Here is a 19,259-nt window from a genome sequence, read left to right as displayed (position 1 = left end):
CAGAGCATATTTCAAATCAAAACAGAAAAAACACTGAAAAAAAATAAATAATAGATTCAAAAGCTTTAGTAGTGAAATGCAGTATTTTCTATTCCTTTCTGCATATAAACTGTTCTGTTTATTATTACTGAATTAGTTTTTAAGCTCCTTGGGCAGAGAAGTTGTCAGTCACTGTGAAAACTTAAACGTTTATCAATAGTAAAAAAAAAAAAAACCCAATACGTCAACCTATTCATTTTTCACTAAGGCCAATATTAAGTCAGTGCATGTTGTTTTAAACAGTGCATATTATGTTGCAACATAATTTGGTTTAAAAAGGAAAAACGCATATAGCTGTGATCAATTTGAATAATCAGCTAGCGGTACTGTTGTCAAAAACTCTTGGCAGAGAGAAGCAGGGCAGATGTTTTTAAGTTCCGCAGTGTAGAAAACCCTTCTGAATGTAAACAATAAGTGATTAGCACTTCTCTAATAGACATCAATCCTTCTCCCAACTGAGTTATCAAAGACCACAAAATCGCATGCCCATTCATCGCTTCAAAATGCCTCTTTGTAAACCAGAATAAACTAAACAACTCATCTCCGGTCAACATACTTTATTGGCTAAATGACTCCTTATAGTTATCTGAACATTATGACAATTCCTCTATACCCAGCTAAATTATCAGGAACCACAAGTTATATGTGCAACTTCATACATACCGGGTCTCATAACAACAAAATTGAGATATACAGTACATGGTAGACCATTACTATCATAGAGACCATTATATATTTTGATATTCAGGCTTAACATTTTCTTTATAAAATAAACATTTTAGCACACAAAAAAATGATAAAAATTAACATTTAACACCTACAAAATTACCATAAATAGCCATAAAAATAAAGGAGAAACCTGGCTTATTGTAGGCTGCTTTAAAAACAAAATACAAGACTTGTCAGAAGCCAGTAAGATAAATTAGTGATTTTCTCTCCACTGACATTGCCTCCTTTGTTCTCCATGAAAAAGAACACACACAAGAGTTTGGCAACAGATTTTTCATTACTATACCTTAGATTTTAAACACAATAAATGTAAATACTGAAATCCTGAAACTGGGATGCAATATCAAAGAAACCTTATCATTATGTAAGGAAAAATCCGCTGTGTAAGGGAGATCCACCATAGGGGCCCTAAAGCCTCAAATAGATTCATAAGGGCTGGCAGTGCCAGGTTCAGGTCCTAAGCAGGTGTAGGTCTTGATAACGAGGGAGGGGGAGGTCAAAACTTCTTCCAAGCTTCATGAACTGCTTTAAGTTTGAGGAGACTGACGTGCAGCTTGGATTCCTGCTAAGTCCAAGAGCCTTGAGGTAGATGTTTATCCAGGTGCACTCCCCAGTCCAGTTGGGAAATATCCATAGCTAGTTTCTTTGTGGTGGTAGTGGGGAACAAAAGGAACTCCAAAACACACAGTCTCTTTGGTTTCCCACCAGGTGAGTGATATTAGGACACGCTGAGGAATTGAGACTCATTTGTTGGCTTGTATCATAGACCATTCTCCACCATGCCTGAGGGCACTGGAGATGGAGCCTCACATAGAATGTCATGTAGGTGTAGGAAGTCATATGGCCTAAAAGGACTAGACAGGATCAGACAGTCATCGGGGGGCTCAGTTGAAGTCGGGTGATGAGATCCCTCATCACAAGGAATCTGTCCTGTGGTAGGTAAGCTTTGGCCAAAACATTCATAGTCTGAAGCATTCATGGTCCCTCTGATAAATTCTATAACCTGTGTAGAGATTAAAGTGAACATCACTAGGTTTAGCAGGGAAAGGACTATACTTCCTGATATGACTGGCCTCAACAGGGTAAAGAAATACTTGTCTGCCCTGGTGATGCCAGTATGCTGCTACCACTGAACACTCTGGGCCATTCAGAGACCGAAGGGGAGAACTCCATATTGAAAGTCTTCCCGATCCTCTGCGAAGCACAGGAACCTTGTTGACACTGGACAAATATCTATATGGAAATAGGGATCCTTCAAACAGAAAGCTGCAAACCAGTCTTTTGTGTTTAGGCAGGGGATTATGTAGAGCAGGGTGGTCATCCTGAAACTTGTATGACCTATGAAGTTCTTTAGCTGTCTAAAGTCCAGGATGGGTCTCCCTTCTTTTGAGGGGACAAAGAATTATCTGGAATAGAAGCACTTCCGTCTGTTTTGAGGAGGCAGAGGCTCCAACTAGATCAGGGAGACCCTTTTTGTTTGAGAATTCTCCTGCATTGGTTGGAAACAGGCCAGGCAGCCACTGAAGGGTGTGGGGGGTATATCTGGCAGTGTAGAGACTGGTTGGCAGCTCTTGAGAGTCCCACCAAAATGATTTTTTGGAGGGAGGCTAGGATTGAGGAAGGAACAGCAGCAGGGCATTATGTCTGTTGCGTTGAATTCTTTGGCACTTCCTAGGCTCCTATGGCCTTTCTCAGTGCAAGGGCTGGGGAGCAGGATGGTGCCTATAAGGAGCCGATTTGGAGTGCTTTCCCCCAGGACCTGGGATGTGTTGCCTCAAGGAGTAGGAGTGCAGGAGTCCTAAAGGGTTTCCAGTGACTAATCCATTTTCTCACTGAACAGATTATTGCCCTCAAAGGGAAGATATCTACTGCTACCTGGACCTCCTAGGGAACCCACAAGGAGTACAGCCATAAAGCCCATCTCATGACCCTTGACGTTGTCATGGAACAGGAAGCCATGTCTGCTGTGTCCAACACAACTTGGGGAGATGATCTGGCTATCAGCTTCCCTTCATCCTAGATGGCCTAGACTTGAGGCCTGAGCTCTTGTGGCAACTTATTAGCATATTCAGACCATTTGTTATAGTTAATAAAGCCATACTTCAACACTAGTGCCTCAATTTGCTATGCACAATTGTAAACTGGTGGATGAGAGATTCTTTCTGCCAAAGAGATCTAATCTCTTGGCATCCTTGTCTGAAGGAATGAACCTAGGCTGGTGCAACCTGTTGCATTTGGTGAAAGCCTGGACCAGTAGACAGTTGAAGCTGGGGTGAGAGAATAAATATTCTGCCCCTTTTGATAATACAAAGAACTTTTTCTCTGTCTGTTTAGGAACTGGAGTGCAGATGGCTGGGGTATGCCAAATTGCGTTGGCAGGTTCTAATATGGCCTCACTGATGGGGAGTACCATCTTGCTAGATCCTGTAGTCTGGAGGATGTCTAGATGTTTGTGGGTAGGGTCCTGCATCTCTTCCAGGGTATTCATGAGAGCCTCTGCAATGCTCATTAGGAGGTCTTGAAACTATCTGTAACCGTCAGGTGCTGATGGTGAGTCCTGTGCCTCATCAGAAGGTGTGGTAGAAAGTGCTGCTGGTGGACTGGGTGGGTCCAGCTGTTCTGCTTCCTCCTAACATTCCTTCAGGGACTGAGCCTTATCCCTGACAGGTGATAGCTGTGTGAACTCTCACTCTGTTTCCCGATAGACTGGAGACCTGAAGTGAGGAATCTAGGAGCACCAATATGGTAAGTGGGTCGGAGGATATGGACATGGATGGGGTGTCCTTGGAGGGTACCGCTGGCCCCAGGTGCAGTAATATGCTGTGCAGGATTGAGAGAGTGCCTAGGAGACTGTAGAGCTCCTATCAAGATTCATCTCATGCCTCAGAACTATCAGAGGCACTGCTGTCTAAGGGTATGTTTACACAGCAATTAAAAACCCACAACTGGCCTGTGTCAGCTGACTCAGACTCATGGAGCTTGAGCTAAGGGGCTGTTTAATGTAGACCTTTGGGCTTGGGCTGTAGCCCGGGCTCTAGGAGCTTGTGAGGTGGGAGGGTCACAGAGCTCAGTCTACAGCCTGACCCTGAATGTCTACATCACAATTAAACAGGCATCTAATTGCAGTGTAGATATACCCTCAGTCTCCATCTAGTCAGAGGAATATGAATCCTCTAATTCCATGTGCTGAGCCAACAATACTGTTTGTCTTTTGATTCCAGGGCTAATGGAAGACCAGTGAATAATGCTTTGATGGTGTAGATGCTTCTATGCCACAGCTTGTAGACAGAACCAGCATGTAACACTTCATCAGTATAGGAAACTCTATGGATACTATCGATTAGAATCGGTGAATGGTATATCCCAGCCTAATGGATGGAGGGGAGGGCATCTGTCTTTGGGTGGAACTGACAATGCAGACTTGGATTGGGCAGAGAGTATTAGTACAACTGAGTCATCTTTCTTGTGGTGTGGTACCATTGATGGCGGTGATCATTGTTTTCTCTCCCTAGGGCACCTCCTTGTGGCTTATCCGGGGATTAGCTCTTGACTGATCTGACAGCCTCTCCCTTCAGTGGCTCGCCCTGTGATCTTTTTCTGAATTCAGGTTACTCACTCTTCATGACTTGGCCTTCCAGCCAAGTCACTATACTCTTCCCGTCCTGGAGTATCAAAGTCCCACTAGACAAACTGTCTCAGGCAGTTTTCCATTTCACTGACCAGACGATGCCACTTCCCCAGTGGCTGGTGGGGTGACACAGACCTGCCCACTACTCCAGGTTCCAGCATGTGGATAATATGCCCAGTACCCAAGATCTGCTCAACTTCCGACCTTGTTGCTGTTTCCCTGAGCTCTTTCCTTCTTTTCTTCCCTATCTTCTGGGACCCACCTGGATTATCACTGGAGCTTCCTCTGAACCCGGTGACTACTTCATTCCCTCTGGGGTTCTTGCCAAGGATTCCAGGGCTTACTTTCCCCTAAGACAACTCCTCCTCCTTGTCTCTTCTCCAGGGAGTGACTGCAGAGTTTTTCCACTAAGTGTGACTCTCCCCCAGGTGTGGCCTAAAAGTTTAATTGGCCTGTATCTGAGCAACCTGAACCTTTTCAGGGCTTGTGTAGGGTGAACACCCCATCACACTGTGGCTGATGTGTTGCAAGCCAGAAGGCCCAGGGTTGGACTAGGCCTCATGGAAAGCTCCATCAAGTGTCTACAGAGCCAGAACTCAGGAGACTGTTGAATTCAAGGAGGGAAATAACAATGGACCTTACACTTAGTGCGAATGTGTGATTTCCTGAGACAATACGGACAACTCTCATGGGAATCACTAACTGGGAAAACCCAGCGTTAGGTCAGGCAGGATTTGAAGTTTGGGATCTTGGGCATAGTAGGTGCCCCAAATGGTGGAGGTAACAAGGGAAAGAGAAATAACCCTATATTATACCAACTATTTTAAAACTACCTACCCAACAAAAATTGTTACAGTAAAAACTTAAATTACAGCAGGAATGCTAGCAAAGCTTGTGGACACTGAGGGGTTCCATCTCCGATCATAAGCAGTAGAAAGGAACCATGCCAACCCTTATGCCTTCAGTCTGGCACAGGAAGAAGTGCAGGTGCAGACCAACAGACGCTGCTAGTGAAAAATCTTCCAGTCTCAGGCACATGGAGTGCCAGCACACCCACAGTAAAAATTCATAGGGTCCATCTCTCAAAGAAAGGCATAGGATCTCAGCCTCACATTGAACAGTGCAACCTGTAAGGGTCACCTCTTTCTCTGGAAGACTATATAAAGGACATAAATACTGGAGGGAGTAATGACAGCTAGAGATACAGGTCTTAGAATCGTATAGCCAACAGTTGTTTTTAGAGGATTGCAACAGCATACCATAAGAACTTCCCTACTTTCAATATAAACAATTAAAAGGTCCAATCTCCCTTCAAAGCACGTGCGATGGGGTGTACTCCCCACACTGACCCTGAGAAATAAATTAGGCCCAATTAACTCTCCAGGCTGCACCTGGAGGGGGAGCCAGGGAGCAGGCATTGATTAATTAGACACAAGGCTCAGCTGGGCAGGGATAGACAGGGCCTATATAAGCCTGGAAGCTAACAACAGAGGCCAAGGAAGGCATGCTGCAGTCACTCCCTGGGAAGAGGCAGGTGTGTTGGGACTATAGCAGGTAGTCCACAGTTGCTCCCTGGGAGGAGGGAGTTGGGAGCCTGGCAAACCCAAAGAGGGGAGAAGCCAGGAAGGCAGAAAAAGGCTCTGGGGAATAGCAGTATGGAATAGCAGTGCAGACCTTGGCTGCTAATCAGAGGGCCTCTGAGCTGAGACCCAGAGTAGAAGATGAGCCTAGGTTCCCCTACCAGCTACTGGGGAACATGGCACAGGCTAGGCAGAGGACAGCGGACTGCCTGGAACGGTTTGTCCTGGAAAGATTTTGTTACACCATCCTGGAAGGAGAATATATATGGTGACCAGGCCAAAGGACTGAGTCATGAAGAGAAGGCTGCAGTTCCTGAAGTGAGAAGGTTCTGCAGGATGAGACGACGATGGGGGAAAGAATAGAAAGAGGTGTGGCACTTAGCTGAGTTGATGGCCAGGAGGAGGTGCCATCTGTGGTGAGTGAAACCCATAACAGCATACATGCAACTCCTATTAATATTAAAAGATGAATAACACATCGAAGGGAGAACAGAGGCCAAGATTTAAACCTTAGCTATGTATGCTTTTTTATCTCATCAGAATATAGAGGGAGTTTTGGATTAGGTGTTAAGGAAACAGATTCATATCGTGGATGTAATTACAATTATGTACTTTTATGAACTTGTGATGTAGCTACACGACAAATTATCTGTCCCCTTCTTTTGGCTATTGGGGCCTGAAATGGGAATAAAGGACTGGAGAGACAACACCTATAAGCAGCAGCAATGTTGGGAAATTTCAAGTGGTACCTTTGAACTTTAAAATACATGCCATTTTATTTTAAAGAACATTTAAAAGAGGTGGTGGGAAAGCAATTTATAATAAGCATACTGTGGTAACAAACAGGATAGACTACACTGACTGAGTCTCAATATGTCAAAGAAAATTACAAAGTGGAGAGGAATCTCTCCCCAAAGCCCATATGAATTGCTTGAGGTTCCGTATATAAATTCAGAAATATACCTTATATATGGGGTCCTAATTAGAGGCTAATCTAGCAAGAGAAAATTTCCATGCAAAACCAAGATGGACTGTATGGCAGGTTTGATGCAGGAAACCTATATAGTCATAGATGTGCAAAGTAATTTAAAATACGCAGGGAACAGAGCTACCTAGAGGGAGTTATATTTTCTCCGAGACTTGAATATTAAGTTTTAACAGTATTTTCAGTCAGACCTTCCAAGCAATGCAAATAGTTATCATCTCCAACACTCTGCACACTGGATACACCTTGTTTTTCTGAATGAGGTGTTAAGATAACATTGAACAGAAACTGTTCAAAAGAGCTTTGGAGACTGAAATCTTAGAAGAATTTTATTTATTTGCTTACTCAAAAAGAACTGACTGAATCCAGATCAAATCACTATATTTTAATCTGTCATCAATGTTTTGAAGCCAATCTGCAACACATCACGGCAGGATGCAGTGTACCAGTGAGTCAGAGCTAATATGAGAGGTAGTATGATTAACTTGATATGAGCCATACATTAGCTAGAGTAATTGGGTGTGGCGGGAGGGGAGTGGCAGTAGTTAGAGGAGGAAAGAAGATTAAATAAATAATATTAGGAAAGGGGCCAGATATTGTTGCATTTAGCAGTACTTAATATTTTTTTTATTCTGAGAACTCAAAATACTTTACAAACATTATGCAGCTGAGCACATTTGTAACCACCAAGTAATGGCCACCTCTAAAGCAGAATACAGATTCCATGAGGCCTGGGCCAGGCAAGCACACAACAGCTTTAATAGGACATAGGACAAAACCACCAGAAAAACTTTCAAAGGAAGCCATACTTGAGTCAGAGGTGCAAGACACATTTCTTCAGTCTCATCAACACTGTGGTAAGTTTTGCATGCTGCACCAAGAGTGACATTGATGGAAATAAAACCTCACAAGGGAGATTAATTTGAATAAGCTTTAGGAAAGTTTTCCCTTAATGAAAGTGTCCCAGCCAGCCAGTCAAGACTGCACTGATCGCAAAGAAGGAGAGATGGGACTTAGACAAAGTTCACATCTGGATCTGAGTTTAACAAAGTTGAAACATGTTCATATCCAGGGCTTGTTTGTTTTAGGGTTGGCCTACTATGATTTTGGAGCCAATCATAAAGTTCAGATCTGGATCTCAGCTTCCACCAGTTTAGGTGGTGTTTGGATCTCCATTTGTAATAAGTGTTGTGGCAAGACACCTCCTCTGTCCTGCTGGATTTAGCACTTCCTCCTCTGGCGGGGCGGAGGGGAGGTCCTGGGATAAATCAGCTCCTCTCTGGACAGTGTTTGTCTTCCCCCTCTGTATTTTCTTATCAGTATTTTCAAAGTAGAATGCAGGGTAGGCCCAAGAAGTGCTGCTCCAGCAAACAAAAAGAAACCAACTTATAAACACAAAAAAGGGGGAATAACTTTCCCTGCCCCCTCGCTGGGGGGGAAGCATTGTCCTGTTGTAGGCCCTGGGGTGTCAGTCCTTCCCCTAAGCAGACGCTCAGCTTTGGTTGTTTCCCCTGTAGAGAAGAGAGCAGCCTCTAAGCCTAGAGAAGCCTATCTCCCTGCTGCCAATAGCCTTACAGCAGCTTGTGTCTCCTCCCTCTCTCTCTCTTAAGCTTTGTTGTTGCCCGCATCTGTTTGAGTCCCAGGCTCAGTAGCTCCTCCCCATAGGCTCGGGGAGAAGCCATTAGTTGTGGATGGGCTCACGCTTGCCCACTTCCCAGAACCGGACAGGACCACTCTATTGCATCTGCCCAGCCTGACTTTGTCACAGTGCCCATCTCTACATCTTCAACAAAGAAATAAACAGTTACTTGTGATGCATGTAATAGTTTCATGAAAAAGTTGTCCAAGGGAAAACAAACTGCTAAGGATAACAAAAATAGCATCTATTAGTCCAAGCATGGAGCTGGACTGTGAGGATTGCTGAGGTACAACAAATGTGTAGTATCTGCTTCTAAGTGCACTATGGGACATTTTTCAGGCTAGGAACAAACTACTGGACAGCATGGAAATGGTACAGTTTTGCATATAAAGTATATGCTGTAGACAAATAATGAGCAGAAAGACTACAATTGTCTCTAAATAAAAAATCATCATGTGTTATTGGTATTCTTAATATGAGTAGCAGCAGCATACTAGCAGAGTTGCAAAAGGAATATTAATAGCTTGAGGGGAGGATAACTACAAAGATGCTGTAATATTTCAGGGTCACGTTTCTATGTTATAAACATTTATGAACAACGGTTTCATTTATAAAATTTTGAAGTTTTAGTTTTGCATTTATCATCATAATTGTTTAATTTGATTTGCAGCTTTCCTTCCAAATGTATAAACCAAGGCCAGACTGAAGCTGGATGTGGCCTGGGACAATCAAAGTCATGAGACCAGGAGGTGCAGCTGGAAAAACAGCTAGGGACTGAGAGCGTGAGGGTGGTTTGCTCAATGAAAAGTACATTCAACTGTATCTCAGTTCACCTGCCTAGAAAATACTATGCCGGAAATAGACAGAAACCAGTCCAGAAAGGACAGGGTTTAAATTATTCTTACATTCTAAGACATCACATTCTCCAACCTTCAGAATCTTGCTATGTGTATTCACACCAAAGTAATGTTTTTGGTTTTTGTTTTTTTAAACAGGTAAGCATGCAATGATTACAGATTGAAGCTTTGGGTCACAGCTGTCCTGTAACTATTCTCCTCCTCAGCGGACACATTATACCACTTCATGCTCCTTTATTCTTTCATTTCTTCCTGTCTGTCTGTGTTCATATGTTAAACTTCCTTTTTCACATGAACCTGGCTTCCTGAGACTCCTTCATAAAATTATTTTCTCAGACCTCCTGTCTTAACTTGTGGCAGAAATAGGAATAAATGGAAGCTGGGAGCTATATAGTTTGGCCTATGCAGATGCAACTATTTCTAATGTATTGCGGCTAAATTTTCTGGTGGATCACATTAAGAGAAAAATAGTTAACTAGCCTCCTCAACTCCTTCTAGATTATGATTTGAATGCAATGCAAGCAGTCCCCTGCATAATAAAACTTCAGACATTGTGCCTAAAGTGAGAATCTTGTAGAAGGTGTGCTATGTTTACCAGTCAAGCTGCTAACCCACAGTCAAAGCTGGTGCCCAGCAGATTATTGATTTAGTGGGTTTACCTTTAACAAATATGAAAATTATTGTGTTTTGCCCTTGAGGCTGAGGTTTAAATTTATTTGTTACTAGGAATTCAATCCATTTTTCTACAGGGAGAAGAGACATTGATGGATTGCAAATGCAGGTTTTTTTTATAATAGGTGTTATTTCTTAAATCAGTTGGCTTCTCTGCACTGAAATACTATAGCTTTACATCAGTTTAGAAGCAAAGAACAGCTACACTGAAATGATATAATATAGTTAGCTCATATTGTCTAATAGTTCTGCTGCTTTGGTTGTTTTCTATAAACATTCCAGAAATTTTTCACTTCTGGTTAATTATTTTTTCTAAATTTTAAGTGTCAAAACATGTAAGGGATTATATTTACATGCATAACTTCCACCAGTTTGAAATGCAGATGTCCTAAAAATGTTTTGAGTGAGGTGAAGTGGTAATAGAAGAAATACCTGCAAGCCCAGATACAGTTAATTCACAATTATTCACAAACACCTTCAGGAAGTACAACAGGGGCTGCGCACACCTCCAGGTATTGCTAAACTAACACAGCAGTGTGACAAGTTAAAATTAACTGCAATTATTATACACTCTTGGAGAATCAATGCAGTGCAACGGGAAGAGTTTTGAATAACTTCTAAAGGAATATAGCATCTGATGTGCTTATTGAGTTCTAATGTCTCTTGAGCAGGAGGACTATTCTATATTACAGTCTTTCTGTCTCAGCATTTTATAAAAAGGATTACTGTAGCAGCTGCTGGCCAGGAGATTAGAGAATTTTCTTTTCTCGTCATTAAGCTACTAAGAAAGTTTTGCTGTGACTCACTCTCTCCTTCTCTTATAGGCTATTTAGATATGTATTCCTCATGATGCATCCAAGGTAGATGTAAATTTAACCATGAAGCTGGTGCTCCTCATTCTGGGAATAAAGAATGAGTGTACAATTTTATTTTATTTTTCTGTTCCAGTGGCACAGGAATGGAAAGACATCTGATCTTATGGCTGGACACTATTTAGTTCTGCAGCAGAAACGGGGGGTGGGGGTGGGGGAAGCTTTCTGATTTACTAAAAAGAAAAAAATAATCTGACTTTGAGGACCCATGAAAATCCATGGTCAAGATGGGGCCTGCGGGTGAAGGGAAAACCGCAATTTACGGCATACTGTAGTTAGTTCCCCACCCTTGACCATGGGCCATTACTTTTCAGTGGATCAGAAAGCTTCCTCACTCATTCTGCTACTATCACATTAAGCACAGTGTCACTGGTTCTAGGATTTCTAAAATGTTCTCATCCTATGTTCTACATGCATCTAAAAACATTATACATATATTGATACACACATCATTGAATTTTAATTCAATATGCATTTTTGGTATAAATATTAAAACTGGTCCAAAAATTGATTGAACAGTTTTCCCATCAGAAAATATGGTTTCATCAAAATTGAAATGTTTAGCAGGAATAAGACAATTTCAATAACATTTTTGCCAGAACCATTTAAAAACTATTCAAAATCAAAATGCAGTATTTTATTTTGACTTTCTTGTTTCATTTCATTCTGACTTTCTCACTGTGTTTCATTTCATTTTGACTATTACATAATATTGTATTTAATATTTTGTATTAGATTATGTTTTCACATTATCAGAATGAAAGTTTTACATTATGAAAACGTTCTGGTAAGGTCATTTCAAGATTGACTTTTCATCAAATTTTGAAATGTAGGAATTTTCTATAGCATGAAAATTCAGTTTTCCAATCAACTCTAATACACACACGCACACACGCACACGCTGAACTAAAAGCCTCCAGCACTAACAACTTTGTTTTCTCCTCAACTCACCCCTTCATAAAAGTCTGGGAAACAGCAAAGATATGGAGTGAAACTTCAGCCCTGTGGAATCAATAGGAGTTTTTATATTGATTTTGGGAGTTGGGGGGGGAGGGGAGGCAGGATTTTGTCCTTAAAGAATGAGGCAGAGAAGAAGGTTGGAAGGAAAAAGAAAATGGAGGCAATTTGTAAAGGAAAGCAGGGACTGAGAAACTTTTCCCTCCTCACCTTAAAGGAGCAGAGCCTAGAACGCTCAAGCCAGTCTGAGTGATGGTGCTAGATAGGCTTCTAATATACAGCGTAATCGTTATTTATTTTTATGGACTGAGATTTGTTTCCACTTCTACGAGAAATTTATTTAAAGTGTAAAGCTTTAGGAAAAAAATCCTCTCCAGTGAAATCAATGGAAACTATCTGAGAATTCTTCAGCCCATAGCGCTAAACTGATTTTAAACAGTAAACAATTTCTCATTACATTTTTGCCCCTAAAATAAAATCCACAACTAACAATCAAAAGATAGACTTAAATCCAGGTATATAAAAGAAACAAGTAGGTATTATTTTTAAAAAAGCTTCACAAAACAAGAAATGAAAAAAATAAACGAGCTTCTGTGCAGTCACTGTGGGGTGGGCTTTGAGTCTATAGGTTGTAATAAAAAGCGTATGATATAAATCGGTATTGAAAGTCAGACAGTTGAAGGTATGGTAAGTCCCAAGGCTGCAGACCCCTTACATCTGCTGTATTGTGCAACACTAAAAGAAGTTTATTTGGTCATTTAGATAGAAGATAGTGCTTGAAATCTGCTAGCACTCTTCATGACAGAAGAAACTGTCAGTGGATTTTTTTCAGCTATATAATTGGAGAGGAACCTATGTAGGGAGGCCATTATCCCCATTTTACAGATTGTATGACACAAACAAAAAGGTAAATGGCCTGATTTCAGACTCCTGACATCCAGTCCTGAGTGTTCACCACAAAACTGGACTGCTTTGTAACCAGCAATTGTTCAAAGCAGGTCAGATATATGGGGATGGCATGAGAAACTTTAGACATTGATATATTATTTAGAAAATAAGGACTATAAAATGAAAATTTCCCTTTCTTTTTTAAAAATGCACATACTGTATAAAAAATGTTGACTAAGGCTTAGGATTTCAGTTTCCACTGAGAGTGATCTAGCATGTTTCACAAACACCAACCCATTTTCTTTTCTTAAAAAAAGAAAATAAGAATGTGTTTAAAAATGTAATTGCTATCGCTGGTCTGTTAAAGTATATTCGGAACTTCTTTTATTTCCATCTATCAATGGATCATCTTTAGGATCTCTTTGTAAAGATGGTGTCCCTGCAAAGCGTCAAGACCAACAGGAATTTTTGATCCTGTGTAATGGTGATGCCATTGCACAAATGGTGTTGGTCTTATTTTCTATTTGGTTTTCCTCCAACAACCACATAAAGATTTTAGACTACAGTCTTCTAGGGCCCTAAAACTGCTGTAGTTTCACTGGGTCCTGTGCAGTTACAGATTCTATTCTTTTTCCTGAGTCCAGGGTGAGTGACTGACACATTGGTGTCCTCAAATCTTGATTGGTGTCCTCAAAGATTGAATGGGTCACTATTGTTAGACATATTATGCTGCATTTTGAATTGCCAATTAATAGATACAAAAATAGATGATGATGATGATGATGATAGGAGAGAAAGTCTATGCAGAGTCAGGCACAACTTAAACTCCATAGTAGCATGGAATTCTGAGAGAAGCCCATTATTAAAGCAGGCTAGCAGTTTTAATTGACGCATTTATGAAAACTATTACAGATCTGGAATACTGCACACGAGGAAAAACATTGTGATTCAACTGTTGGGATGCAAAGAAATGCAAATGAAACAACATTGTGACTTTTCCCCTTGGGGTTAGAGGCCAGGACCTTTCATATTGAGCCACTGTGCTTAACATGTTCATAATCTCTGGGTTGACAAAGTTTCATTAGGGAAGATTCAGACAGATACAATTCTAAAAACAAAAAGATAAGAAAATAGGAAGAAGGAAGAGATGAGAAATGAGTTGAAACATGCAACATATTGGAAGACAAAAAGATGCAAAGGACAATAAGAGGTATTCCTCCACATCATCTTTTCTTTCCTTTAACTCCCTTCTGTTTAATCCATCTTTCCTATTTTCTATCACCATATCTTCTTCCCCCACCCAAACTCTTCTCATTAGCTCTCCCATGTGCCTGTCTCTTTTGCCTTTCCTCATATTGTTTCCCCGTTGTCTGTTTTTCATCCACCAACTTAAAACACTTTCAGTTACTGTATAATTCTCTTCCAGGGGCCAGTGATTGTCCGCGGGGCTTCTGATCTGCTGAGCCAGCCTTACAGGAAGCAGCACTTAACAGCAATAAATAAGAGGAGATGGTGCTTCTGGCCGTGCCAGTCCAGTATATTAGGACAGTAGAGACAGAAGCCGTAGTAGGAAGAAGTTCATTATTAAAGTTTGATTAGTAAACAATTCTGGAAGGTGAATTTTCAAACTACATCATAAATTTCAGTATAGTTACAGTAACAGATTTGAAAGTGGTGACTAACATCTAAAAAACTACAGCATGCCTTGTACCGTCCCAAAATTTTGCCTCCTGACTATACGATGATGCTTCAGCCATGCAAATCCCTTTACCATTAAAAAGGCAGTTGGCAGCAAAAGGTCTGACTTGCCACTATACAAATTTAGCAAATCTCAGTGAACTAGAAAAATATTTCCTCTATAGTTTATATTTATATACTATATATTAAAGGGTGTACAGTTAAATTTATTTATAGCCATTTGCTAGATTAATATTCATCAATTACCCCAGCTGAGAGCATTTATTGAAATAATTCTTACTTTAGCTTCTGAAGTTGGTTCCAAAAAGCACAGGCGATTCCCAAGTCCCTCAGCTGCCAGGCAGAACTTTCGTTGTTCTTTCTGAATGTTGGCAACACACTGAAGTACTACTTCATCATCCTGTTAAGAAACACAAGAACTAGTGAGAAAATATAAAATACCTATAAGGTTTGGAGCTACATTATTACAAGTCTGGGATTTTGCACTGTTTAAAGTTTGCAGTGGTATTGTATCTGTGAGAGTCCCAGGATATGAGAGAGACATGGTGGGTGAGATAATATCTTTGATTGGACCAACTTCTGTTGGTGAAAAAGACAAGCTTTCAAGCTTTACAGAGTTCTTCTTTAAGTATTACCTCACCCACTTTGTCCATCTATTTAAAGACAGTCATGCATCCATATTTTCACATGCACAATTAGAACATGAGGGCTTTAATCATATAACAACTTCCTAATCAGGGACCAGGTTAGGCAAAAGTGCAATACATAATGACTGTACGGTGCCAAATTGTTTTGGAAGTTTATTTTTGTTTAATTTTAATTTGCTCATCTATAAGTATTTGTATTTGGAATAGGACATAAAGAGTGCTTTGCTAACAGTTTAAGTGAACAGAGCAAAACAGAAGAGCAAGAAAAGCAGGTTTCTGTCTAGCAGTAGGTAAAATGAACAACTTTGAATTTGTCCTGATTATAAGTTATGTAGACTGGGATAATTCCATCCAAGCTAAAGCTTACTTCTCTGAGCTAACAAGAAAAGAATCTGAGTCCTTTGCCAACATGTCTTTGCATTTAAGAGACAACTTTGTCCCAAGTTCACTAGAGAAGGAGGCAAGTCTGAGATAATACTTAAATTTTTCAGCTCCGACTGCATGGGTGTGTTGAGGAAGAAGCCCCTTATACTAGGTTCAGGTGATTTTTCCAGACTAATTTTCCATATACTCCCGCGGAAATACCAACATTGCAAGGTAACAGTATTGAAGCAACAGCCAAGAGAGTGCCAAGATTTTTTTCTCTAGGATATTTCCACATTATATTCTATGACAACAATTTTAAAAAAGCCAGCTTTCCCCAACAGTTTTCAATCGCTTAGATAACACACTTTCCCCTATACTTAGAATAGACAATATCTATTGCAATGGTTGACTAAGGTTGACTTCAAAAACTTCTTCTCTAGCAGCTCAAGATGCATAGTGAGTAGAAAGGGAAAAACATGAAAATCACTTGGTAAATAAAAGGCACATGAAGTTAGAACTTCCTAAAGCATTTCTTTGGTGTCAACAGGAAATACTGGATATAACTGAGTTTGCCTTTACTAATGTACACTGTTGTGTTCTCTGCCACACACAAGTCATTAGCTACATTTGGGGCCCAATCTACAGTCCTTGCTTAAACCATTGACTGTAAGAGAAATGTCATCTGTGACTGTAAGACAGATCCAAAGTAATCACAGTTGCAAAATAAAACTGTATTTCCTTCCACATGAAGATATGTAATCACAATGGGCACTTTTAATCAAATGTTATGGTTTCCTGGACTATTGCTGTTGACATGCTTCAATCAAAGCCATGTGACAAGAAGAAACCCCCCCCACCTTCCCCCCCCCCACATTCAATCTAACAAATGCATATTTCATAACTCCAAAAATATAGTAAACATCATTCCTCTATCTGGTGGCAAGCAGCAAACCTCACAGGCAGCTATGTACAACAGAGAATTAGAATGATTCTAACCTGGGACCTGAGACACCTAGGCTCAATTCTTGCTCTGTCAGAGACTGCCTGTGTGACCCTAGGCAAATTACAATGTCTCTGTGCCTCAGTTTCCTGTATGTAAAATGGGAATGACAGCACTTTCCTTCCTCGCAGGGGTGTTTTGAGTTTAAATACATTAAAGATTGTGAGATATTATGGTAATGAGGGCCATAGAAGTAGCTAAGATACATAATTTATATTACAAATGACATCTTTGTAAAGGAAAATAAAGTGGTAGCTTTAAGGAGGAGGGATTGGAGATATTCACCATTATACACTCAAACTATTTTTGTTGATATCATTGTTGCTCCACCAAACTACAGCTATAAATCAACTTGTGAGGCAGTGAAAAGGGGCAACTGTTATCTAAAATGTGGATGGTGTACACCAAACAAGGTACTTAGCCAATACCTGAGTTCTTCCACTGCATTAGATGTTCCCTGGTTATGGTATCACGCCTATTCTGGAGTGATTATTACTTGTAGTTATTTAAAAAAGAACTAAAAAATTATTTTGCCTTATTTACCAGTACACTACAGCTACCATCTTGGATTCCCTAGCTGCACAATTTGAAGACACTTTAATGCCTCACTTAATTTAAAAATCTTTGAGCATTACTAATGATCAAAGAGACATTTTATATCTAAAAGGAAGCTTTTAAACCTTCAAAACACAGGGCCCACAAAGGTTCACTCCTCACAGTACAAATCTCCAAGATAAACAATAGACCAGAAAAGGAGGAAAACCAGTTTTATTTTCTTCAAATTTAGCTTTATGTGGGCAATTTTATTACCTAATTATCCTATTATGTTTTAGTTTTTTTTAACATTTTAGGAATTATTGTACATCACATTCAGAAAAGAACACTTTATAAATAACGACCAAGTTCTGCAAACCCTTACGAACTTCATAACTTAGATGAAAGGTGATATAAGCATGCTAAGATAGCTTAATTGTGGTTTTCAACCCTTTTAGGATACACCCGCCTACTGGCAAATAATGTAACATATTTTAGCTATCAGGTATTTCACAGTCCATCAAAATATACCATGTAATAAATGCCTACAGGAGAAAAAAGGATAAAATAAGAGAAATCGGATGAGTCAGTGTCCCACCTAGCTACAGTATTATACTGGTATAAGTTATTCTGGTCATGACAGATACTTCAGCATGTGGAGATGTTATGCAACAGGTCACTTGCACAGATACGATCAAAGGCAACATCGCTTCTTCTTTCCAAGTACTGTATGCAGGTAAAATGCTATATTACCTAAGTAGTAACACAGATAATGACACTACAAAACAGTAAGCGATTTTAAATCTGGGAGGGACAAAAGGTTTTTGACCTTGGAAATAAAAGGAAGTCACCATTACATTGGGAATACAAAAGCAGAGCATGCTTTCATCTTTTTACCAGATGGCTACTCTCTGCCTTGTTACTATTCTTTTCAGATAGTTTCTATGGACATCTCTAACTAAACTACATGGCTGGCTACTATATTTAAGACAGACCATTTGGCAGTTGATGACAGTCCTATAGTTAGTTTTGTAGATCACCAGCCACACAGCTTGTTAAGTGATACAGAATGCAAGTTCAGCAATTTTTATTTCCAAGTTTTTTTTTCCATAGAACATATTGTATTGCCCACTGGGAGACAGGAGCATATTTAAGGCCATATTAATCTTTCTTTTTGCCACAACCCTCTCCTATAATTTCCTCCATAATGTATTCTTCCCTATATCCTTCAAATTCTTCAGTACAGAGACGGTTGCTGCCTTCTTCAGTTAAAAAAAAAAAAAAAAAAAAAAGCAATCCAGTGTAATAGTCTACTATTCAATAGTCAAAGAGTGTCAGGTCAATAACAGAGGCAGACACATTTCTACCAAAAGTTTGAGAAAGAAAAAGAGTGAGATATAAAATGAAAATACAAAGATATTTTCAACATTTTTCTTCAGTATACTCCTGAACATATGTGCCCTTGAGAGACTCAAAATCAAGCTAACAGAGACTAAAATGTCCAATACCCAGGGTTAGAATAAAATTGAAGTTTGACACAAACTGTTTATCGCTGGACAATTTTAACTTATTGATAAAATAGAGCCAGAATTGTATTTATTTTATTGTTTTTAAGCATTCAACCTGCTGTGTATATTTAGCTTGTATGTGGATTATATCAATATATTACATATACCATATTAGTAGAATACAATACATATGCATAACAGAGGCATTAATTACAAAACTCCATAGTTAAGATTGTGTGATGCAGTTAAAGTATGGATTTATTCCCACTGATATTAGAAAAAATGAACTATTACCTTCCCAAACTCACACTCCTTCCTTTAAAAAAAAAAGGGGGGGGGGGCGGCAAAATTTAGTTTGTGAAAGTTATGCAATTCCGTTCAACACGGTGAAAAAGTGAAAGTAATATTAACTTATTTCAGGAAATTTTCACAGGTTTTATATTGTTTCATTGGGTTCCTGTAGTTAACAATATAATTTAGCAACCTCAAACTTCTAAAGTGTAGCTATTGATAATGTCACCAGTATAGGTTACGTGCTGCATTAAATATTGACACCATGAATTATTTTTACATTTTTCACCATACCCTTTTTCACTTATAGCACAGCACTTGAACTTGACAATGAATGGATTTTACTATGGATGAGAGAATACTTTTTTC

At 39.7% G+C, this 19,259-nt stretch overlaps 1 protein-coding gene across 1 annotated transcript in view; it reads right to left on the bottom strand.

The window, feature by feature from the left end:
• RYR3 (ryanodine receptor 3) overlaps positions 1–19,259 on the bottom strand; it is a 563,198-nt gene that overhangs the window by 451,612 nt on the left and 92,327 nt on the right. The window contains exon 3 of the mRNA XM_034768994.1: positions 14,825–14,944. Within this exon, the coding sequence (XP_034624885.1) occupies positions 14,825–14,944 (120 nt within the window). The remainder of the gene's footprint in view (positions 1–14,824; positions 14,945–19,259) is intronic.

This window comes from Trachemys scripta, chromosome 4 (genome assembly GCF_013100865.1).
Source record: "Trachemys scripta elegans isolate TJP31775 chromosome 4, CAS_Tse_1.0, whole genome shotgun sequence".
NCBI lineage: Eukaryota > Metazoa > Chordata > Testudines > Emydidae > Trachemys > Trachemys scripta.
This window is presented reverse-complemented; position numbering and strand designations above follow the sequence as displayed.